The 26,555-nt window shown below is 34.3% G+C and overlaps 2 protein-coding genes across 3 annotated transcripts in view; one reads left to right on the top strand and one right to left on the bottom strand.

Annotated features, from left to right (window-relative positions):
• Positions 1-2,767: 2,767 nt before the first annotated feature.
• On the top strand, positions 2,768-4,840 carry LOC145663922 (uncharacterized). The gene has a single exon (XM_081730120.1). The coding sequence runs from the start codon at positions 3,108-3,110 to the stop codon at positions 4,614-4,616; it is 1,509 nt and encodes a 502-aa protein (XP_081586246.1). The 5' UTR covers positions 2,768-3,107; the 3' UTR covers positions 4,617-4,840.
• An 18,044-nt stretch (positions 4,841-22,884) lies between these two features.
• Positions 22,885-26,555, bottom strand: part of Cbs (Cystathionine beta-synthase) — a 42,784-nt gene continuing 39,113 nt past the window's right edge. For both annotated transcript variants that reach the window (XM_081730119.1, XM_081730118.1), the window contains exon 11: positions 22,885-26,368. In XM_081730119.1, the coding sequence (XP_081586245.1) occupies positions 26,220-26,368 (149 nt within the window). In that variant the 3' untranslated portion in view covers positions 22,885-26,219. The remainder of the gene's footprint in view (positions 26,369-26,555) is intronic.

Raw genomic sequence — 26,555 nt, 5'->3', positions numbered from 1 at the left:
CTCCTTGTCGCTGTCTATTATCGTTTTTAGCTATAAATGTTGAAATCGGAAATGGTTGATTTCTGCTACTTCCAGCTGGAATAGAGGGTTAATGGAGGAGATAGTATATATTCTTAGGACAATAGATCTGTTACAATAACTGCTTATCGACATATTTTACCGATTTTGTTCTATAGTAATCAATATTAAAACCGGAAATACTAGTAAATTTTAACTAATTGCTGTATCAATAGAATTTTGCGGGTGGTAATAAGATAACACGTTTCCTTAAGACGATGAGTGAATAGAAAAAAAAAAAAACACTTGTTGCTATCTGTTACCACGGGCGCCGATCCCGGCCCGCTCATGTGGGTCCCCCCTATTGTATTTATGAATATACAATATTAGGCATAATATGAATGCAATTTGTCATAAAAATCCTCTTATACTGTATATATACCTTCTGTATCTGAATGCCCCCCCCCAAAAAAAAATGTACAGAGAAATCGGCGCCCTTGTACGTTTTTGTTCTATGACGATAAATGTTGATTTCAGAATTGATTTATTTCTACCATTTCCGGTTTGAATAGAGAATTAACGTAGGAGACTTAACGTGTTCTTGGGACGCTGAATCGATTGCAAGAAAAAAATCCTTCTCGATATTTCTTACCATTTTTGCTCTGATACCTGTCAACAGACAGACAGACGGACATAGCCATTGTATAATACTTCAATTATTAATGTGTTGCATAGTTTGGAAATCTAAAGTGCTAATACAAATTCGCAATAACAGTTACTTACAGTTAGATATTTCTGACTATCCTTGCGAGATAGTTTGCACGCTAAACCCATGTCAATATCAACAATGTTATCTTACATCCCATGCTAATCCACTCAAACGTTCCTGCATGTTTCCTCATTATCTTCACTAGTTGACCTACTCTCTGTCGCTGATCTTCCATCGTTACCAGAGAATACATACTGTTTTGAGTAAGCAGATATCTGAGTTGGCATGAGTCAATGAAAACTTGATCCACTACCCACTATGATCCACCACCCATCGTGACCCACTCTGACTCACCAAAACCCATCGTCATCAACTCTGACCCATGATCCAAGCCCTCGTCTCCACTGACTGAACAGTTTACACTTGTAATAAAACAAGACTATGAAATTTACACTAATTAGAGTTTGAATTTCTAAGGTCAATCGCTCAAGCACCGCTCTGTTACAATACCGGTGGATCTTACCTTCAAGATATAAAATGGTAAAGTGTTTATCATGGGTCATATTAAGATGAATTTCAATTTAATTATCATATATAATTATTTCCTTGTTTAATTACAGATACTTTTCAGTGAAAAATAGGATGAAATTTGAAAAGTCTCAAATCAAGGTAAATAGATCAACGTAAATACAAAAAGAAAGAAAAAAGAATAAAATTCAACTCTCTGTCCAAAGCCAAGTAGTAAGTCCTATTGCTATTATTACAATTACAAATATCAATATTCAAAAGTGCCTGAAGATGCTTAGATATACTCATCTCATTTAAGTAAATAGGAACGAGGAAAAAGGAAGAAAAATGGAAACCTTGAAAGTAAAACGTAGACAAATTCATCAGTGTTCAGAAGATACTGTCTACAATACCCCGAGCAGAGTGAGTTGGTGGGTCAGAATGGGTCTTGTGCTGTTGACCCATTTCCCACTGACCCACTCACAAATCTTGAGTCAGGACAAACTGACTCATTCCATCTCTGGCAGATATTAACGGCTTAGTAGACGGCTAAATGAAGCGTTCGCAAAGCGTTTTTTTTTTTTTTTTGCTCAAGCGTACGCTTGGAATACGCTGACCATGTATTTAAATGTGGATGGCTAATCATAACGCCCTGCAAACGCGAAAGCAATAAAAATGCAAAGAAAACTTAGCTTGAGCGTATTTGGTGCGTTTCGGAACAATAGACCACCTGCTGTTTAAAAGATGTCTAAAGAAAGGAAAAAAAAATAGAAGACATGTTGCTAGGCAAGGGGATTTTAGAAAAAAACCAGCTGCTTGGAAGATGCTTTGTACAGAGTATTGGAACTCTGCCATTATAGACCTGGACCTGGCAAAAAAAAAAAAAAAAAACTGGAAAGCCTGACTGACTTTCAGTAGGATTCATAACTCTGGCGAAAGTAAAATTACTGACTAGCCACGGGGGGTAACGCTTCGAAAACGCATTCTCAAATAGCCACAGACTTAGTGTCAAAGGAACGTATGTACTTTTTTTTTTTTTTTAAGTTACGAACATTTCTGACATTATCAGAACTCGAATGTTTATTTCTGTGAAATGATTATAAGTCAACTTCCTTGCAAAATATGGTTGATCAAATAAAAAGCATTTTGGATTATCAAAAATTAAAATACGAAAAAATATTATCTTTTCGCGATTCTGAAAAACTAACATTTTGTAGCTACGTTCCTATGACACTAAGCCGTCGATGTATACTGTATTTACATAATGTATAAAACTGAGATCTTGTTTCTAAGTATGACATATAATTGATACAACTACTGTCATATTCGCCCCACAGATCAATTTGCAATATATTGAGATCTTCGTGAAAAACCGAGTACTATATTTTAAGAAATCTCTATTTGGTTTATCCATATACTTGACGTCTTAATGGATTTATCAATATCTATTTGTGTCTATGTAGCGTAGTTATGTTTCGTTCTCTTCCTCGAACAATGCGAAAGTAAATCCGTTTATTTCTTTATTGTTTTGTTTCTTTGTCAAGAAACATTTGAAGCTCAAAATTAATTTATATAGGAAGCATACGAAACTTGCATATTGTTTACAAAGTATAAGCAAGGGTAAATTTATAATGTGAATAAGTTTATATAATAAATATTATATATCAAATCATTATTGTAATGCCAAAATAACCCAGGTTCGTGACAAATGAAGGAAATTTGTGAGTATTTTCATTTAGTTTAACTATCGCAACGAATTGAAAGCTTATTAACTTTTGTAGAACATGGTTATGAGTATGAATATGTATTTAACAATATCCTGAGATCTACTTATTATACTAATTCATTTTGACCAATAGAAATTGAAATTTCTTTTCTTTCCTACGTTGTCATAATGGAAGGTGAAGAAGGAGAAACTGAACCAGCTGTCGCGGAAGAAGGAGAAACTGAAGAGGAAGGTCAGGAAGGAGAAGGAGAAGAAGAAGAAGAAGAAGGGGAAGAAGGGGAAGAGGGTGAAGAAAGTGAGGGAGAAGGTGAAGGCGAAGGTGAGGAAGAAGAAGAAGAAGAAAGAAGACCAACAGTTGAATCCATTTTGGAATCGCCCTCTACTATAACACCTGGGTTATCTGAAGAAGTTGAGACATTGATAAGAATACCAAAATGGCAAAATGAAGAAATTTATTTACTAGAATTTATCGTTGACAAAATTGTTTTGAAAACTGATACGATTCCAGAATTGTTTATTCACAATATACCTCACCCCCCACCTATTTGTGTAGCTGTCGCCTTTATGGACTATCCTCCATTAGAAATTGCTCAACAGGACTTTTGGAAGTATTCCCAATTTAGTAATGCAGTTGATCTGGAAATATCCTTAAGAAACGGCAGATCTGTTTTATTCATAATGGATCCAAAAGAACTGAAACTGGCTATGAATAATGAAATGAAAAGCAAGTTACTTGTATGTGTGTTCAGGAGGTTTAAATGTATAGGTGTCAGACTCGTTGGAATTGTGCAAATAAATATTGGAAGACTCATTATGAAAGTCCTAAAACGCGCCACTAACAATCGTTCCAACATATCGGCAACTGAAAAAATAAAAGCTGACTTTCACTTGCATAATGAAGAAGATGAAGAAGTTGGAACTATAAATATGCTTATCCGATTTACAGCTTTTGGGAAAAAGATATTTCATCAATACCGAATGTATGATGAGTCGCTGTCATTTCTCTTTAGCCATAAGCCCAATGAGATTTCTCATATGTCCGAATATTATTGTAAAGATCTCAGTAGTACAAAGTACTATAGCAAATGGGAGAATTTGAAAAAGCACATGGAGCCTGTTAGCAGAGTACCTAGCATATTATTACCTGAAGTATTACCAGAAGAAGAGAGAGAAAAAGTAGAAGGTGCAGAAGAAGTGGAAGGAGAAGAAATAGAGAAAGTTGAAGAGAGAAAGCGAAGTGTGACATGGTATGAAGGGCTCAAGGATTTAACTTACAGAATGTTCCTTACAGATGAGGAGTTAAATATTAAGCGAGCTGCATTGCTGGCCAAGAAATTAGAGGAAGAGAGATTAGCTGAAGAGGCAAGACTTGCAGAAGAACAGCGAAGACTACAAGAAGAAATGGAAGCGGAAATGGAAGAAGAACCTCAACTGGAGGAAGAAGAACCGGAAGAAGAAGAAGAGGGTGAAGAGGAAGAAGAAGAGGAAGCTATGCAATTTACTTTTGATGAAGATTTTGATGAAAACATAGAGGAAGAAGAACCAGAAACTGAAAAACCAGAAGATGCTGAAGAAACAAAAGGTGGTGAAGGGGATAATAAAGAAGGTGGCGAACCAGCTGCAGAGGGGGAAGCAGAAAAACCACCTGAAGGAGAAGAAACGGAAACTGCGGAATAAAACCATAATCAGCATTATATCAGGAAAAGTATCCAATTGTCTAATTAATTAGTTTCGTATGCTAAATATGTTTATGTTATTGTCCATTTCGAATATTCGAATTTATTCTACAAAATAGATAGCGGAAGTATGTATCAAATGTGAATATGAACTAAATTCTTGAGAAATTGTCATATTTCCACCGACTTGAAAATAAACATGCTTTTTAGTATTAATCTGTATATTTGTTTATTTGTAGGATCTTACTACACAGATACAACTCAAAGTTGAGCCAAGAGGGGGAAAATAGAGATAGGGAATTGTACAGGGTGTCCAATATACAATGCAACCCGGATTTTAGAATAGTAGAACTTTTGAACCGGAAGCGGTATTGGAACCCTGTAGACTCGTCGACAATGAGAGAAAATTTAAAGTCGCAATTAAGTTCTTAAAGCTATCATGTTCAGTTTCATTTTTTAAAAAATTGCGATTGCTTCAGTTCTACCGCATTCTATCTTCTCGCGATTTCCGAATCCGGACATACAGCCTGAATAAGTTTAGGGATATGTTAATGGTAAATCGTGTTCGCAAATGATACTTGCTATATATACACTCATGTCCAAAATTATAGTCGCATGTCTATAAATATGTTGTTCTAGGAATATAATTTGATAACGAATTCGCCCGGTATTTCTTATAATGTTAGTATATGTATAATCGGCAAAGACATGTATGTGGTAAATTTCATGTCAAAAGAGCAATAAATAAGAACAATAAAACGAAAATAAAACTTTCTTATCCATTTAGCAACATTTTGTTTTACTCATTCTAATTTTCGTGTTTATAATTCTTTTCCTATGAAATTTACCATAAATATGCATTTCCCGATTATACACGTAGTATCAGTATTAAAAGTACCCCGCAAAATCATTATCAATTTATATTCTTACAAGAAGACAGTTATAGATATGCGACAATCATTTTAGACATGAGTGTACTTCTGCAGATTTCACACTATCGTCTATTTTTAATTTGGATGTGTTTGGTGTCATTTCAAAGATAGTGCGTTGCTTAGCCACTGAATTTTTACTTTTAATGTGTTTTTAAATTAACATGCTTTCTTAAATCGGCATTTCCAGACTTTAATGATAAGTTGCAATCACATGCACGGCAACAAGCAAAGAATAACCCCTTACTGCTTCATTTCAACCACCCTTTGATCATTCTCCCACCGCTCATTGTATTTTTGACTGCATTGTGCTTTCTTTTTTAATGGTTATGTCAGTGGTGCCCCCTTCCCCTTATGTCCATGACGCACCCCCCCCTCCCAATTGTCTATCCATAGGTGTTCTTCCATGAAAAAAATCTTTTCGATTAATTTTTACACCCCCTCAAACATATTTATATAGATTTTTAACCCCCTAAATATTTCAATGACGCAGTTTGCGTCATAGCCCCCCCTTTGTGGGCACCCCTGGTTATGTAAGCGGAACCGTAGCTAGAGATTTCGGCGCCCGAGGCGAAGTAGAATTCCGTGCCCCCTACTGTCACCCTATCAAGCTTTTCTTTTTTCTTATAAGAGAAGCAGATTTTGTTCCTATGTTACGCTGAACGTTTATTAAGCTGCTTTGAAAGACCATTGCAACAGCCAAAAGCGATCATTATGTATTCTTTTACAAATAAGAGCTGCTTTCAAGAGGCTTATTTTGGAATTTTTGTTAAAGTTGAGAAAACTACTTTTGGTTGTATGTAAATCCATTTGGAGAATAGTTGTGGAAGTTTATAGACGTCTAACTATTTACAACGTTTTACACTATCGATAAGAAATGAAATTCCAATACATTAGAAATTATATGCTTTTAAAAAGTTCGAAATGGATGACAGCATTAATTTCCAGTAACTTGTAGACTTTTGTAGTTTTATTCTGTATGTGACCACACAAATAGCATTTTAATTTCGACTCTTGCGGTAAAAATATTTTGTGAAATTTAATAGAAATTCAAAAGTAGCTTTCTTTGCGAATTTCTCAATATTGATTTATGAAGCTGAAGAATATGTTTAATGTTTATATTTAAAATCAAAAATATGGTTTGGCTACAACATGTGTTTGAAATAATAGTAATTACTTAATCGCTTAAGGAATGAAAGTTCTGAATTGAAGATTACTTATTATTAATTAACATATTAAAAATACACTAACACATATATCATATGTGTGTATGTACTTTGTGTGCATGTAGATAAATAAAAATATCACTAAACAAGAATTTTACGAATGATCAAAAAATGGATCAAAAGATTGTGATTTTGGCCAAGAATTTTAGGAATGATCCAAAACAATGCATCAAAAGATTGCGATCTTGGCCAACAATTAGGTTTTGGACCAGGGGGCACACAATTTTTGAACTGCCCCTAAATTGAGTTTTCGTATTTTTTACGGAATAAGGACATCATATTGAATTAACTGATACTTTGGGTTTGGATACATTATCTATGTATATATAGTTCTCCAAATATAAGACCTACAAGAAAATTTTTGATTGAAACAGTGGTATATACCGGTTTGATAGCTTGAGCTACCACTAATCTTTATAACACCAGTACATTATTATTATTATTATTATTATTATTATTATTATTATTATTATTATTATTATTATTATTATTATTATTATTATTATTATTATTATTATTATTATTGGAGTTTAGTGTTCACTTTATTTTACAGTCTTCAAAATAAGAGAAAACCTTACAACACACTTTCCTTTTGTCACGTAGATAAATATGATTTTCTATTCACTAGAAAGACATATTATTTTATCAGTATTATGGAAAAACGATCGTAGATTTCTACCTTCATTTGCTGCATGAAGTATCCCTACATTTTGCTTTAGGTAGGTGGTAAACCTATTCACCAGAGTAAATGGCGGTCACGCAAGTAATAAAGAACGCTGAAATAGGTGACTAACCAACGATGGAGCCTCGATTTGTAAGAGCCTTCGCAACGAAACGCAAATAATGAAACAAATAATTATAACAACTGTGCGAATTATAGCAAAATACTGTGAAAAACAGTTTGCGTTACGTTGACGCAAAGCGCTATGGAACAAGGCTCACGATGTCCGAGACAATTCACAGAGACCTCCAACAGGCACTGTCATTACTCGAATAATTTCCTTTAGTCTTTGCTTACACCCAAGAAACCGATTATTCTAGAGGCAACTGGTGTTACCTGGCAGCCCGTTAGTACTCTGTTGGTGGAGGTGGAGCGAAGGGGAATGCGCTCATAACTACACGAGTGTCACTAAACAAGTGGTTTCTGCTGCGTTGTCATATCAAAGATCTCTTAAGGAAAAGAGACAGACTGCGTGCAAAGAATTTAGTGAATGTTTCTAAATGCGTACAGTTCTCAGAAACTTGAAACTCACACAAAATACGCCACTGGATTGAAATATATTGGATATTTTGATCCAACTAGAAACTTATGCACAAAAAATATCCTGTTGATATAAGTAGTTGATGGAGAAATGATCCCAATAAATTTATTCAAACTGGAAGCATTTCATATGTCAATGTAATAAAAAAGTCACTGATAGTGATCAGTCTTTGGAAAAGACGAAATTCATTGGGTTAAGTTCCGACCCTTTAAGCCCCTATTCTACAATTGCTTCAAGTTCGAAAATGTTATTATTTCCTTATTAATCTTCATTTTTAACATTCCCATGCAAACACCAGTTTACATGTATCTGTTAGCTCCTCTCATTTTCATACCTTCTTTCTCACCATCTGATTAATCCGATTGGGTAGAAAAGGGTGATTAACTAAGCAAACTCACCATTACCAAAACGTCGAACACGTATTTCATACTTTGACCGTTTCGGATTTTGAAAACACTCCTGCGTACACCATAAATCATTACTTGACACCTTATACATTACATCGTCATTAAGAAATCACACATAATAACTTTCTTTAATAATAAATAAGAACTTGTTATGACTCTAATTGAAACGTTTGGATTGCAAGCGGATCACCATTAGTGTAGTTATGGCCAATTACATGTCACGAAACTCACATAAGAACTTTATGGCGAATTTTTCATTGCATCAAATTTCTGTCAAATTCAAAAACACTGATGATCTCTTCTAGTGCAATCGTTAGTGCATGGTTAGTGCTTCTTAGTGCATCAACACCTAACGTTAGTGCTTTATTAGTATAGGTGCTACAATTAAAATACCTTTGGGGTCAGCGTGAACTTGGCGCCCCACTTCAAGCAATAACGAAAAAATTAGTGCCATTTGTTAGTGCTTCTAGAAAACACTAACAGTTTCGTTAGTGTTTCACTATTAATGTAGTTATATCCAATTACATGTCACGAAACTCACATAAGAAATTTATGGCGAATTTTTTATTGTATCAAATTTCCGCCAAATTCAAAAGCACTAATGATCTCTTCTAATGCAATCGTTAGCGCATCGTTAGTGCTTCTTACTGCACAAACTCCCAACGTTAGTGCTTCATCAATGTAGGTGCTACAAGTAAAATATCTTTGGCGGTCAGCGTGAATTTGGTGCCACTTCAAGCACTAACAAAAAAATAGTACCATGCGTTAGTGCGTCGTTAATGCTTCTAGAAAGCACTAACAGTTTCGTTAGTGCTTCAGTGTTAGTGTATTATGGCCAATTACATGTCACGAAACTCACATAAGAAATTTATGGGGAATTTTTCATTGCGTCAAATTCAAAAGCACTAATGATCTCTTCTAGTGCAATCGTTAGTGTTTCTTAGCGCACCAACTTCTAACGTTAGTGCTTTATTAGCTTCATTCAGCTTGTTCCTCATTTTAGCAACGTTTCGATTGGAACCTTAACACATGTATTGAACTGAACGACATACTCATAAACCCAAAAGAAAATCTGTACATCATACCAAATATTCTTATTTTCAGTATTGCTATGAAAAATCTGTAGACCTGGCAAAGCTGCCTACATAGACAATATAATTAGTCTATTATCAATGATACTACTACAACTTATTATTATTATTATTATTATTATTATTATTATTATTATTATTATTATTATTATTATTATTATTATTATTATTATTATTATTATTATTATTATTATTATAACATTTTTCATGTTTTCGGCAACCTGTAACTCCGAAAGGAAGCATTTATGCACCCAGGTTGGTCTATACTTTTTGTCTTATCTTGGTGTCAGGAATCACCTTCCAAACGTTGTCGGTGTTGTTTTGAAACACCCTGTATAAGCTGTAGCACGTAATCTTATAAGTGAAACGAGAATGTCGAAACAACATGTACAATACAATAGTAAGTATATCATTAATAACATCGACCACTATATTGTCTATTGCAGAGGAGCATCTATGCGGGGTTCCACTGGGTTCGGACCCTCTCTACCAGAACTTTGTAACGATATATATTTGCATACTTTCATAAATTATACTTGTTTAGGAGACATATTTTTGATGTAGCATGAAAATTTGATCTTCTACTACTTCGTCTGCACTCCTTCTTTTCTTTTTTATAAAAACAATTAAGTTTCAGTGGCGGCTCGTGGAGTTTAAAATAGGGATGGGCATATTTTCTGGAAAAACGGAAAATATTTTTCCGGAAACCGGAAAATTGGAAACGGAAGACGGAAATTTTTCCGGAAAACGGAAACGGAATAAGGGAAAATGTGATTTCTGGAAATGGACATTCCTAGTTTAAAACGGGTAGAGCATGTCCAAAATATCTACATTTTAGAATAATAGGAGATGTCATTTAAACAAAAGTTGTCTGTTGTTTTTGTCTTCAATTTTGTTTTGCCGTAATAAATTTCTCTACTACATCCTTAATGAAGTACTATGATTTACTATAATGACATTATCACCAGAGCATTTACCTGTAGCTTCCCTTTCTTATGATACTCAGCAACAATAAGTTATACTAACACGTGGATGTGTTTTATTCGTTTTTAAAACTTTCTGGCGAATCCTCGTATAAAAAAATTCCGGGCAATTTGTTCTTTTCATATGTATATTCCTATACGTTTGACAGTGAGTTGTTAGTTTCGGCTAACACGTAAGATTATACTGGACTCTTTTACTTTTCCTTGTTTGGTAAAAAAGGAAGAAAGAACCCCTCAACAGCGCCTAGCAACTGGTGAAATCATAGCTAAATTTAACAATTACATCAGTAGTGATTCAGATATTCAGCTTACGTTGTCAGCTAAATCGGGAATTTCCCTTTGATAGAAGCAAGACAAGAAGGGCTGTAGTCAGTGATGCCAATTGAAGGGAAATTTCCCTTGGCGCAGGGAAATTTAGAGTAAATTTTAGAGAAAAGGGAAAAAGGGAAATTGCTTGTAATCTCTCAATATTGCAGGGAAATTTGAACCTCTCTTCAATCATTTATAGATTGAATGTATTTACGTATCTGATTAATCTCATTAAATTCAGTATAAATTCAACATCCTATTTGTTCCAAACATAATCCGTTGCACATATTTCACACAAATTCTCACAAGTTATCTTGCTTTGCATTCGTTAATATTTATCAACATTACTCATCGATCAACATATTCAATTAAATTCGAAATATTACAACAATGCTTTTTTAAAATCTTTTATCAAAATTAATCTTCCCATTGTTGAATTAAATGCAGTGCAATAAGATGAAATATTTCTCAATTAAATTATCGCTCCAACTATTATAACAGTTTGGTTTTCGCAATCAGATGTTTTTCCAACCAGAAAATTAATTGTGAAGAGAAGAAAATCTGCATGTCGTGAATGTAAATATGTATATATGGGCGAATACTGGGTCATTTGTGTATGTGCGTTTGTGTAAGTTTACAAATTTTCTCGTGACTGTGCATGCAATTATAAATTCTTAAGAATTTCGCATCTCTAAACTTTGATTTAGTTTGTATTGTGCTTACGAGCATTCCTTGTGTATAGCCAAAGAGAGTAGCAGCTAGAGTTTTCTTTGTAACTGTTCGTATTCGTTTCAGTAAATATGGGAGTGCTGTTCTTAAGTAAGTACATACCAAATATATACTTAATATTTTCTTTGTACCTTAGGTTACATTAATATTAAAATCTATCATGATATCTAGGATAAAAATTAATTTACATAATATTTATTTTATATTTTTTATGATTTATTTAGGTTGCCCGTCCTGACCGAGGTATTTATAGGGTTTCTCCTCAGTGACACCAGGCAAATGCAGAGATTGCACTTTTAACATAGGTCCTGGCCTACACCTTTCCATATCCTTTCCCCTCCTCTATCGTGACGCCATAGATACGTAAACAACAAATCAAGTTCAAATTCTGCGTAAGCTCAAAGGAAGGCTGTCAGGTATCTGCTTGTATGTGGTTATAAGATTGGGGTGGAAGCGAAAACGATTAAAAATGCGTTTACTAAATACAGTACTTGAACGATTTGGATGAAGGGAAATTTTGTCCGGAAAAGGGAAATTCTGAAGCTTGTGAAGGGAAAACGGCTCTGAAGGAATTGGCATCACTGGCTGTAGTGTAGAAGAGTCAGTCGACTTGAAGTGGCTGTGCTACTAACAGTCAGTGCAATGTAGCGTTATAGTATAAATTTATATTTTAAGGCAGAGGCGGACTGGGCCGCCCGAATACCCGGAAAATTCCGGGTGGTCCCTGCCCTCTGTAAAATCACTGAAGATATTGCTCTATTAGTTATAACTAAGTCAAAACTGCGTTCTCGTTCATAGTAACCAGTGGCGTAACTAACGTTTCCGCAGTGCTACCAAAGGCGGGCCACTAGGGGAAGGAGGCCCTGCCCAACCCGTAGCCTTGTTTATTGAAAAATCAATAAGACAATAAAAAAGCCTCAAAAATACATTTTAAGTTATTAACTCGAAAATGTAATCTCATCTATAATTTATGTATTCAATAATGTGATGTGCAATCCATAACATCTAAAGAACATGGAGCTGATTCTCTTAAGCGTGTTAGACATGGAGCTGTTGGACGCGAGTGGTGGCGATAAATAACGGTTTCCTGAGCACAATGGTGTTGTCAGAAAACGGGCCCCAGAAATAGGACCTCGAAGTTTCGAGTAGGAATGGGCACGAGCGAGTTCGAGCAAGTTTTCTTTGAAACTCGACTCGACTCGAAACATACATGTTAGCTCATCTCCAAAACTCGGCTCGAAAAAATTAATTCAACTCGACTCGAATTCAGGTCGAGTTTCGAGTCGAGTCGAGCCAAATGGAGCCAAATCCTGTGTGTAGTTTCAAGTGCTCTCTTCAAGCATCCTACATAGACAATATAATTATTATCAATGATACTACAACAACAACAACAAATTATTATTATTATTATTATTATTATTATTATTATTATTATTATTATTATTATTATTATTATTATTATTATTATTATTATTATTATAAGAACACCGTGTATAAACATGAAAGATAGGCACTTTGTATCTGAATATTAAAAACTAATTGACTGCAGACCTCACTAGTCGTAAAGTCTAGGAAGCAAGGACATCTTTCACGAGGTTCTGGGTTTGAGTTCCGGAGGCGCAAGTATTTGGGCTCGAACCAAAAATTGTTAAAAGTTATAAGGCTCCGACCAAACATATTCAAAACTACTCGGCCCGTGTTTGGGGTTGTCAACGGTTCAAGCGGTTTGGCTCCTCACAGCGCATTCACTGTCGAGCAGAACTCAGAAGTGCGCTGAACCAACAGCTGATCCCAACCAAGCCGGCTCGAGCTGTTCGCTCAGTTGAATCGAGCCGAGTCGGTTGACATCAGTACCCCCTCTCGTTGGGCTCAAAAATTCGACCGTGTAGGTTTCAGCCTGGATGGTAAGAACTGCAGTATATACTTATATTTGTGCTCACGATATTTGAGGCTGTCTCGTTACAAAAATCTATTGTCGTATCGTTATCGAGACGAGACGAAATGCAGCAGTGTCCCCTCTCGTGAGCAACACTAAAATTATTCCACATTACCGCTTACATTTCTGATGGCTTTCGCTTTCCAGTCTAATCAGGCCATGATTTCAAAACGAGTTAAAACGAGCTGAACGAGCTGAACGAGCGAGCCATTTATCAAACTCATGTTCTTGAACTCAACACTCATCCTAAAAGCAATGACTCGGCTCGGAACTCAGCTCGAGAAAATTACCTTTTGACTCGACTCGAATTCGATTCGAGTCGAGTCGAGTATTTAGCTCACTCGTACCCATCCCTAGTTTCGAGCTTGGGTCCCTTCTATTCATCAACGAAATATGTAGTTCTTGGGCGTGAGAGGTGGCAATGGAAATGCCGTGGTCCCCTGAGCACAGCAGTCACGTCACAAATCGAGCCCGAGGTCTATTATCCCCAGATATCGAGTCCCGAAAGTATAGCTTCGGGTCCCTTCAATTGACCAATGAAGCATGGAGTTTTTGAACGTGGGTGGTTGCACTGAACACACCGGTGATGTAAATTTGACCCGGGTCCCAAAGTCCAAGAAATCGGGCCCAAAAGGATGTTCCTTAGCTACAACATGTAGCAAAGGATATTAATTGGATAGACTACAGAAACATGATCCAGAACAAAGCACTTCATCTTACCAAAGACCAGGATATTTTCAAATTGTTCAAAACTACCTCCTCGGCTTTATCTTCAAAAATTAAACAGACGCAGAACAGAAATAATAGCAAAAAGCAACGATCATCTAGCAAACCAGTATGGTGGAACACTGAATGCCAACAATTATCAATAAATGTATATCTGCTTTTAAATTGTTTATATCAACCAAAACTCCCTCAAATTTCTTCAACTATCAACAACAGAAAGCTCAATCAAAAATTATCATCAATAAAACCAAACGGCAACATTGGCAACATTTCTGCAACACCCTCTCGGAACGAACATCAACGTATAAAATTTTGAACTTTTGGAAGAAATTTAGAAACAATCATAAAAACAATGAAAGCTTACCTACATCATACGATCTTTGTTGGATTGAGACTTTCCATCGCAAACTAACGCCTTGCTCAGTCAACAACGACAGAGTACTTTTAGGATCATACTTATTCACCAATCCCAATCCAAGATTAGACAACGACTTTACTATGACAGAACTGGAAATTATCCTTAAAAATACATCTTCTGGAATGGACGGCATTGGATTTTCACACTACAAACAACTTCCACCTTCTGGTCTTCAAATCTTACTCAATTATTATAATAATACGTGGAACTCTGGTAATATTCTTTTGCAATGGAAAAAAAAAATACTTCTAACCCCAATCCCAAAATCCAAACAACCTTTCAACATGACTAATAATTTTCGGCCGATAGCTTTAGTGCGTTTGCACACGGCAACGATAATATCGGTGGAACCACCGATAATGTCGGCGGTGGAATCGACTTCAATGTATTCAAATCGTAGCTTGCACACGCCACCGATATTATCGGCCGATCCTCCGACATGCAGATGCTGTCGGCCGAGCCCCCGATACTGTCGGCGGTACCGCCGACACTGATTTTGTCGGGGGCAATGTTTTCTTATGATTGGATGCACACGCCACCGATAATGTCGGCCGGCCAGCGGATTAGATGAAGAGAGTGAGTGACAAGGCGCTGTGTATTTTTGTTTCGTTTCTTGTCTTTGGAATTTTGTTGTTTCCATTTTTTCTATTACAATTGTATATTATTATTATTATTATTATTATTATTATTATTATTATTATTATTATTATTATTATTATTATTATTATTATCTTGTCCTGTAAACAACTTCGGAACAGCTTATTATTTTTTTACAGTCTCTGTTTTGGAGTAGCTAATTCCCTATATTAAATAAATATAAAATGTGGGAAGTCTGAAGAGTACTGGTTTCCCTCTAAATAGCTATTACCAAATAGAATATAGGAAATTTAGATAACCAATTTCTTGATTATTTCCACTCCTTTTTTATTTTTGTTCTTTCTTTCTCTCTCTCACACACACACTCTTCGATGGTATATTTTTTAATCTATTAATGCTTTTAAATTTTAATACATTCTGGAAATTAATTTAAGTGTAATTTTCAAAGTTTGATACACTGTGAACATAAGCATATGGAAAAAATCCTGATTATTATTACTTTTATTTTCATCAGAATTGTGTGCAAATTGCTTTTCCCGGTTCCACTCAATAAGCAATGATTGAATAGAATATTTGTTGACAAGTCAAAGTAGAATTATTATTATTTTGAAACGAAACCAGCACAATCAAACACTCTTTCCAAAGCTCCAAGGACAAGTTACTCATTTGGCATTTTCTTGATTGTGATCTCAACAATAGGGATGTGACTTCATGCTTTACTTGTTGCAGATTTTTTCTCTCATTTCCAAAACTATCCCAAATCCCCCCTTTTTAAAAATAATTTGTGGAATGGCAATTGAAAACAAAGACCAAAGCTATGTATCCAAGTTTTCCCTCTCCCCTTTGTACCGAGATCGGCCCCCTGATAGGAATCTGCAGTTTAGCTACAGTGACTGAATGAAAAGATTGTGTTTTATTGCATTCGTATCTTTCTAGTTTTGCTTAGATTTTTAGAGATGGCAGGAATTTTTCCATTCGATATTTTAACCCTTATTGAACTTGTGGAATGTAGACCTTGCATATGGGATAAGATAACAGACTCTTTCAAGAACAGAATTGAAAAGCAAAAAGCATGGCGAAAAGTTTATGCAAGACTTGCCCAGGATTTTGAGTTCATGGAGAAAAAGAAACGAGAAACGACAGGTATGTATGCAACAGCGCAAATCTGTCTTCAACATTGGAGGGGGGGGGGGTAAGATCATTCCCATATTATATATATAGCGATGTTCAAACTATTTCTGTAGTCGAGAAACAATGCTGTGGAGGATCAGGGGAGCAGAGTTGTTTTCAACATTGGGAGGCGGACAGATTTGAGGCTTATTCTGAGTGGACATTAATTTCATCGCACTTTCCTTTCTGGCGATCGGACACAATTAGATTTCTCTCCCAAAAAACACATTTCAAATCGGATTATTGGGGGGGACAAATCTCCCCAGTTCCAAGATTGAAGGGGACATGTCCCCTTCATCCCCCCGGGATTTGCGCCAGTGTATGTAAGGAGCACTATAAAACAGAATTACTAATTCGAATCTTATCATTTAATCTACTATGACATTAATGTTAATTGCATGGAAAACAAAATAATATACATACAATATGTAACAGTGTTCCAACAAAAATTAAAACTAATATAGTTTGCAATGTACAGCAGCATCAATTCTCATCGAAACGAAAATAATATGTTTACAGCATCCATTTAAAACGGCACTGTTAAATCTAAACATGCTTAGGCGTAATGCTATTTTTTCTAAGTTTTGTACCGTCCTCCACACCTCTTCAGAACAGTTTTTGTAGTCCTTGTTTTAAAAAATAATTTTCCCAATTATTATTTTTTTATTTGTTTTCATATATGGAGAAGATTTTTTTGTGTGTGTCGCTTACTTCACTCATCACCGGCAACGATATTGTCGGGGCTTCCACCGATATTGTCGGCGACGTGTGCAAAGTACGCCGACACCGACACCGATATTATCGGGGCTCCCACCGATATTATCGTTGCCGTGTGCAAACGCACTTACTCTCCTGCTCAATGAAAATTTTCGAAAATTTATAATTCAATCGACTTATGTGGTATATAGAACATCATCAACGCTTTCCCTTCAATGTCACAGGATTCAGGAAAAACTTTTCGATCTATGATGCATTATCGCTACTCATATCAGATATATATAAAAATCATTTTATTTAAGACAGGCCCTATTGGTCATCTCCCTAGATATCCAGGGAGCATATGATAATGTTGTTCTAGACATTCCGATAAAAAAAAAATGCTACTCATATCAGATATATATAAAAATCATTTTATTTAAGACAGGCCCTATTGGTCATCTCCCTAGATATCCAGGGAGCATATGATAATGTTGTTCTAGACATTCCGATAAAAAAAAAAAAAAAAAAAATGCACCAACTAAAAATTCCAGGCAAAATGATCAGAATCATACATAACTCACTAATTAACAGGAAAGTATATATCAAATTGAAAAATTCTTACTCTACTCCTAGGGAAATATCACTGGGTCTTCTACAAGGAAGCAAATTAAGCCCAATCCTCTTTGATATTTACATTTCGGACTTGCTGAGAAACAATTGGTATCCTTGTTACATGATTGGATTTGCAGATGATGTTTTGTTAAGCATTCAAACTTCTAACATTAGAGAAAGACTTCTCATATTAAAACGTCATCTAAATAAAATAAACAACTGGATGATACAGGATGGACTAGAAATCAATTGAAAAAAAAAATCATCATATTCACCAAGAAGACTAACATAACACACAGTACAGTATACAGGTTCAAAACATCAAGATAACTTCTGACAGTTCAATTAAATATTTAGCCATGATCCTTGATCGGAAATTAAATTGGAAGAATCACATTCAGCATCTACTACAAGAATCAACCAAATACCAGAACTACAAGAATCACTACAACTACAAGAATCAACCAAATACCAGAACTTACTAAGATGTTTATCACCAAAAATGGAGAATAAATCCTTCTACTTTAGCAACTATTCTCAAACAAGGATCCATGTCAAAATTAGCTTATGGTAGTATATTCTTGAATAACATCAACTCTTCTTATATCAAACTGGAACAATCTTTAGCAAAAATAATTTTATCGCAACCTTCATTCTGCCCAAAGAGAGCCATATTAACAGAAATTGGATGCGATCCAATCCAGATATTCATTTCTAAACAAGCCCATCAATTTATTTTAAACGATTTTGGGAAATCTAACTCACCGATCATTAACAAATTACAGCAACTTGAACTACTTATACAGAAAAGGAGAACGCCTTATTCCAAGAACAAACCATGGTATGTTCAAGCCTACATTAATTTAAAAAACATAAACTTCCATATACAGAAAGTACCTTCATTAACTTGCTTCGTTTGGGATTATCAAGTAAATCTGACTCAGATTAAGCTAATCGTCCCCAATTACATCAAAATCTCTCATGAAGACATAAGACAAGCAGTATACCAGAACATCTGGAGAGCAACCATCCAACAATTTGACGAAGATACTAACTAACTAAAACTAACTAACTCTATGGCCTATGAAACCCGGAGGTTCAATGCCGCGTTCACAAAAGCTCTCCACTGCCTTCTATCCTTAGCTAACTGCATCCAGTTTCTACTTGGTATTCCAATCTCTACGAGATCCATCTTAATATTGTCCTCCCATCTGCGCCTAGGTCTTCCTAATGGTCGTTTTCCGATTGGTCTTCCAGTCAAGACTTTGAAAGCGTTTCTACTTTCTTCCATCCTAGCTACATGACCCGCCCACCTAAGCCTCCTAGACTTAACGACCCTAACAATGTTGGGCAAACCGTATAAACTATGTAGTTCCTCGTTATGAAGTTTCCGCCATTCCCCATTCCCGTTCCTCTTGGGTCCGAATATTCGTCTCAGGATCTTGTTCTCAAATACTTTCAGTCTATGTTCTTCTCTCAGAGTAAGTGACCATGTTTCGCAGCCATACAGAACAACAGGCATAATTATCGTTTTGTATATTTTAAGCTTCAAATTCCTCGATGGAATTCGCGACGACAAGAGATTTTGAACCGAATAGTAACAAGAATTCCCTGCTTTTAGTCGACATTTAATTTCTTCGTGAATATGATTTTCCTCTGTTAATATTGATCCTAGATATTTGAAACTATCCACTTTATCAAAAGTATTATTTAATATTTTAACGCATCCATAATTTGCTGTATTCCGGGCCCGACGCACTTCCATGTATTTAGTTTTCTCTGCATTTACTTCTAAACCCATGTCCCTGCAAGCGTTTAATAAGATCTCTGCATTTCTTTCTATTGTTCTCCTATCATCCCCTATTAAATTAACATCATCAGCATATGCCATAACCTGGTGAATACCGTTCAACTCCGACGAAGATACTACATTTATTTATACAGATCCCTCAAAATTCCCTAATACTACAGTCGGCGCAGCAATATATATCCCAGCAAGATCACGTACTCTGAAATATAAATTGTCGAAATTCACATCCATATACGAGGGAGAAGCTTTCACTATCCGACAGGCCTTATTATAAATAAAACGAAATAAAATACTAAAATCGATAATCTGCTCAGGCTCATTAAGTGTACTAACCTCTCTCAATACAACGCATTGGAACAAACGCACTACTTGGCTTATACTAAATATAAAACATCTTTATTTAAAAATGTTGGCAAATAAATATAAAATCACATTTGCATTCAGTAAGGCACATGTTAACCTAGATCCACATTCCAGCATCATCGACACAGCAGCCAAAAGTGCATGTCATGGCGGTCAACCTATCAACACCAAATTAGCTCCACAGAACTTTAAACATATAATATTAGACTGTGTTAAATCTGAATTCAATCATTGGAGAGAAAAAAAGCACAACACTACCTGGAAAATTTTACTGGGAGATTCATGAAATCAACAGAGAACCTTTTCTTAAACATTTAGTTTTCTGGTCAAGAAGAGAAGTCATTTTATACTATCGATTACTGTTCAACCTGCGTTAACTCCGACAAAATTATTCCAAATGTCATTTATGTTAACCCGCCCCGCTTCGCTGCGGTCACCCCCGAACGCAATAAACTTTGTTACTTAGATAATTTTTACTTTTTCGCTTTCAAGTGATATGATAAAAACCATTATAACGCCTGTCATGTATGTTAACCCGCCGAGTGACACGGTCATGCGGGTTGCATATAAATACGTTTATTTTTATACCTATGATGAACTAACAAAGGATTTGTACGTAATGGACACCTGAATGGTCAATTATCTCAAGACACTGGTAATTGAAAATTAAAGTGATATGATAAAAACCATCTAGGGTCCAAATCCTAATAACCCCCCAAAAATAAAAGAAATTGGTTCAGCCGTATTAGCGTGATGAGCGGACAAAGGATTTGTACGTTCTCTTTTATATATATAGATAAAAAGGAAAGAAACATACCACTGTTGGTGCGATAAAGGAATAGGTACTTTAAATCACCTCTTATTTGAATGTGAACTTCAAAATCTACATAGAGCCAAGTTACTTCAAAAATTATATACCATTCTGGGATATGCGCCATTTTCATACAAATATGTATTGGCATCAAAAACTGGAAAACCATCAAAGCTATGATACAATTCTTCATACACTCAGGACTCAACTTATACATATAGAAACTCGAAAGAAGGAACTCAAAGAAAAAAATAATCATATGTCTTTTACAATCAATTAAAAAAAAATCAAATATACACATAAATAAATGATAATATAATTCAGAGCTAACAATACAAGGAATACTTATAAATTAAAATCAACTAAGCAACCAATTGTAACCAGGTAACAATCTTAAGATCAGATGGAAAGAAATAACATAATTCTGAAAAAAGGGAACTAAACCCCAGAACCTAAATATCAAATATTACTTCCAGTGAGAAAAAAAAAATATTTATAACAATTAAATTTCTCTTTTCAGCATTTGTAGCACAATTCTTATTTAGTGGTGCAAAAAAATTCGAGAACACCAATAAAGGTGAAGAAGACAAGACAAGATTAGTCCTAGTTTGTAAACTGAGCCCTCAATTGTTGCATATGCCACTATTGAAGTGTTGTGGGTATTTATACTTCTATCAAACGCAACTTGTATAGTTCTAATTCCATTGACTAACAAGGCCTGAATTGTATAAGTTAATAGTTATGGGAGGAAAGCGAAGATAAAATATCCAGCGGAATATCAGTGATTACATCAGTATCAGTGTGAATCCTATCATTTATAGTGTTCATTCAACTTAATTACTTTTATAGTAACGTGTGCTTAAAATTTGACTGATCATATTTGAAAGTGTTATGATGTGTTTGACTGTGTGAAAGAAATTTAGACAGAATATAACTACACTTGGGAATGATAACTTTTACTTCAATATAAGTTTTTGGAGTTATTTTTTATCTTCTAGATACGACATACTGTGATAGTTTTCAACTTCTTTTGAACTGGGACGTCATAAATCCAAACGTCAACATCGGCATTTTATGGATAATTTGCTTTAGTCAACTGTTTAACTCAAATAAAATTCTGTTTAAGGTAATTATGAGTATCTATATACACTTTTCGAAGTTGCATCAATAGATCCTTTTAATAAATAACTATTTGATTTCAGGGTTATACTATTTCTACATTATAGAATTAGATAAGATGTTTTTAATATAGCCAATTGATTATTTAGTCAAATTTACTAGTTGTTCGATAATGTTGCCAAGAAGTTAGAAATGTAAATCGTTGTGGATTTTTTTTCTTCCTTTAACTATGAGTTTCTTGTCTAGTTGGTATTTCCGTTGCGCACTCGTTTTACAAATAAATAAATAAATCAATCAAGTATTAATGAGAAAGAAGACCCTTCTCATTATAAAAAGAAACTTTTTTTTTTTTTACTTTCTTCTGTGTTTATTAAGACTATCGTTCAGGTCACCAAGCTCACCCTTGGTGGACCGAGTTAAAATTTTTATTGCACTAGAAACTAAAAGTGAAGCCATTCAGTACAAGATAGTGGCTGTAACTAGAAATAAAACATCGTCTATAAAAAGTAAAGTTACTCTCAGGCCACGCTAAGCCATGATTAGCGTACGGCTCCTGACTTGTAGAGTTAGGGTCGTTAGAATTGTATTTGTCAAATTTAATTCCATGTAAGAACTGCGTACTTTTCTTTTTTCTTTCGTCCACTCTACTCTTCTGTTTCTTTTTTTTTCGTAGTTACTTTCTTTCTTTCTTTCTTTTACTTTCTCAGTTTCAACTTATCTCAACATTTTCTTTCAGGTAAAAACGTACAGAGATAAAACTGAATATTATCATTTTTTTTTCTAAAATGAAATCAGTTAAGTTGAAATGAGATGACAAATATTTAACGTGTGTTTGCAGCAGCGTCATTACAGATTTGTCTGGGGGAAGGGGGTAAGATCCTCCACCGACATACTACTTTCATGTTTTTCCCTAGTTTATTAGTAGACAATCGATTAAAATATATTTAATTCTCAAACTCAAGTGGGCAATTGCCACCCTGTTTTCCTATGTTGTGCATAGCCCCCTCCCGAAACAAAATCCTAAATACGCCACTGCTTACTACACAAAGTTTTAGATATTAATGACTACATATTAACATATTCATAATTTTTTATTTAAAGATTTTGTGTGCAGGTACAATAAAGATACACTATTACAACGTTACTCTTTTTTTTTTTTTTTTGTATCAATGACAGACTTTTGTCTCAAATTTAGGTAATAAAGAGCCAATTCTATCATCTCCTGATAAAATTTCGGTTTGTTGTTACAAAGTTATCAAAGATTTATATCCGATGTTATATTGTAGCACTGTCAATAGATTGAACAATTGTCTACAAGCTGCTTTGTCCTTCTGCTAAATTAATCAGAAGATCATAGAATTGGTTCTAAGAAAATTTGCTTAATTCAAACCACTCTGAGAATTATGAGTTATAGATTTAAGAAAGATAAAAATATGCATTTATTTTAAATAAAAATGAAACTGATGAATATTCTAAATGCCGATATTACAATTTTCGCTCTTATAATGTTTTATTCCTTGATTCAAGGAAGGATATCCACAATACTGTTTCAACAAAACATTTTAAAAATTAGTTTCACTATTTATTTTTATTAAAAAAAAAATTGTTTCATGAATTCAGAAAAAAATAAACAAAAAATATACAAATATCTTGTGGTGAGTTTACAAACCTTATTGTATTTTATAAAAGTAAATTAGAATACATTACAATTATGTGAAAAATTTACTGAATATACAAGTGAATATACAAACATTGGTCAAAACGATTTCTGATATTAACTTTTATTGTCATTGTGTTTTTTTCTTACTGAAATTCTTAAGAAAGTAAATAACTAAAATATTCGAATTATCTTCACATTTAACAAGGATTTATAATGGTATAAAATAGAACTGTTAAAATTTTTCCTACATTATTCGAACACTTATTTCTATTTGAAAAAAAATATCAACTTGTTCAAATAATTATTTCGTTCAACTTGAGATTGTTAGAATCTTAACATCAGCAATAAAACTAAAAGTAGATTTTATCTCTATTACACTTCTTAGTTTAAGAGTAAAATTTTATTTAACGATGTAACTATTTTTAAGACAAAATGTACAAAAATTGCACACAAAGTATTCCTGCATTTACATATGGAATGAAAATATACATGGTATATTATACATAAATAAAGAAAATAGTAAAATGGGTCAGAACCAAAACAGAAAAGATATTACATTTTTTCTTATATGAAACATCCCTGAACAGAATTCCTGTAAATACCAGTAGGAAAATAAGCTTACTTTTACACTGTGTACAGTAACGATATTTTATGAAAAATATAAATATAATTAACGATGATGTAAAGTTAAAATAAATAGCAGGAATGTGCATTTGGATATGCGAGTTAGTAATAAAAAATATTATTAATTAAATAAATAGTCAAAAATGTTAATAAACTTCTAAAAGATGTATTTATACAAATGTTTTCAGGACGATTTAAACCTTATTTGCATTGCAGAAAAGTATACAAGGACGCAATAGAGAACACATTTGCATTTTTCTATGACAGTGTAACTCAGATATTTAAAGAGCTCCCTCTTGGCTAAGCGTTTAGCGTATGCGCCTTTGGCGTGGGAAACCCGGCGGGAGTTCATGTGGTTCGGATTCCACGTTAATCAGTAGGTCCACGTCTCATAGCTTCGCTGCCGAAAAGGACGCTAAACTAAAATCAACTCAACTCAACTCAAATATTTAAACAAGAAGCAGAAAAACCTGTTTTTTGTTTTTCTTACTAATTGGTTCAAATTAGCTTTGCTATTTTAAATAACTTGAATAAAAATCACTGAAAAAAACGTTTATTTTAAAATAATAACTGTCTGAGAGTTTCGCTAACTAACAGAACATATTGGCTTCTGCAGACACGGTGACAGCATTTCCATTAGCATATGCTGCATCGCATAAGATTCTTCGCATATCTTGTTAATACTTTGTACAATGTCAAACCACAACCGGAGCCCATCTGGAGGGATCCTCCTCCTTCAGTATTCACCATTTATACGGACGCTACTCCTAACAGTTTGGCCGCGGTCGATGCAGATGGTAACATACTGTTTCAGTAGAAGGGCTTTCGCCCCTTCCCAATTTTTGTCATAGAGTTTTCGGCTGTTTTCATATCCATTTTGTTATATTATCCTCTGAATGTCCGTATTTGCTGTGATAATCAGGCAGTTATATATTGTTTCAAGAAAAGAATCTGCCGAGTTTGGTACTTATTGCATACATATACTTATGTACAGAATGGTCCAAAAGTAGGTATACAATACCGTACTGATCAGCTCAGCATTTTACATCATTTCTTATTGTTATCCATCAGGTAGACTTAGTTTCTTTATTATTTGTTGTTAATGTTCTTTTACTTATACCTTAAGCTCGGGACAGCCGAAGAAAATAAACCCATAAACTAGAATGTTATATTAGATCAATGCAGGGTGTATATCTACTTTTGGATCACCCTGTATATTGTGTATGAATTGTATTTATATGAAGTCACATTTGTACAATCGACGACAGTGTCTGATGAAGCCAACATGTTCTGTTATTTGGAGAAACTGTCACACAATTATTATTTTAAAATAAACGTTGCTTCATCCAGTGATTTTTTTATTTCTAGTTCAAGTTGTTTTCATTGTTATTTTCTTAATAAAATATTTAACAATAATTTTGAAAAGCGAAAAAAAATATTATATTAATCATTTTTGATTCTTTACCAAATTAACATTATTTTAAAATTTAACAGATAACCAAGAATATTTAATACACAATTATTAAGTCGAGAGTTAAATCCACCACAGAAACATTGATGAACTTACAATAATGTGCATTATTACAATTGACGTTCACACAAGCATACCAGCGGTACCAGAGTTCCATGTGATTTCCCGCATGACTTTGACGACCACGCCACAAGCAGTCTGTTGATTTGATTTAATTTAATGTCTTGGTCCTAATCTGACCTAATAATCTTTCTAAACAGAAAAATGAATTTAAAATATAATGCCTTGATTATTTTCCCTTTTCTCATATTCTTATGTAAGAAATTCTGAGAAACATCTAATTTGTTTTAATTCACTACCTCCAAGTGTGTTTCTACGTAAGATGAATGAAAGTTCAGAATTCTGAGTCACACACGAACCTTGGATATGAAGCATATATTGGCAATATGATATTTGTGTAGTGTCGTTTTGTTTTAGAGTACAAACATATAATTGCGACTACAGTTAAGTTACAAAGTAAACTTAACCAGTGACTCTTTATTTTACTTTATTTAGCGAATAAAGCCAGACACATATGCCTTAGTGTTAATAGGAACAAAAAAAAAAGTTTCAGTATCCAAATTAATGCATTTTACTATCAGTCTTCTTTCTCTCAGTCAGATTCAGAGGAATTTGCTTCGCTGTGTTCATCTCCACTGTTTTCCTTTGTGTTTTCTGCATTCGTGATATAATTGAGTAAGTCAATTGGAGTTACAATTCCTATAATTACCTCACGACTCTGAACCTGATCTCGGCTTGAATCTGAAAGTACAAATAATATTCTATCATATATATTGAGAAATACCTTTAATTTATTGATTAAAAAATATTAATATGTAACTACTTTGTAGAACGAAAACGTAGGACAACGAACTTTGAATCAGGAAAAACATAGTCATTTAAATGAAACAAAAGAAAGGAATTTAATTTGTAAAGAAGAAAGAACATG

This window comes from Thermobia domestica, chromosome 11 (genome assembly GCF_964235325.1).
Source record: "Thermobia domestica chromosome 11, izTheDome1.hap1.1, whole genome shotgun sequence".
NCBI classification, from domain to species: Eukaryota; Metazoa; Arthropoda; class Insecta; order Zygentoma; family Lepismatidae; genus Thermobia; species Thermobia domestica.
The sequence above is the reverse complement of the archived record's forward strand: the minus strand, read 5'-3'. Positions and strand labels throughout refer to the sequence as shown.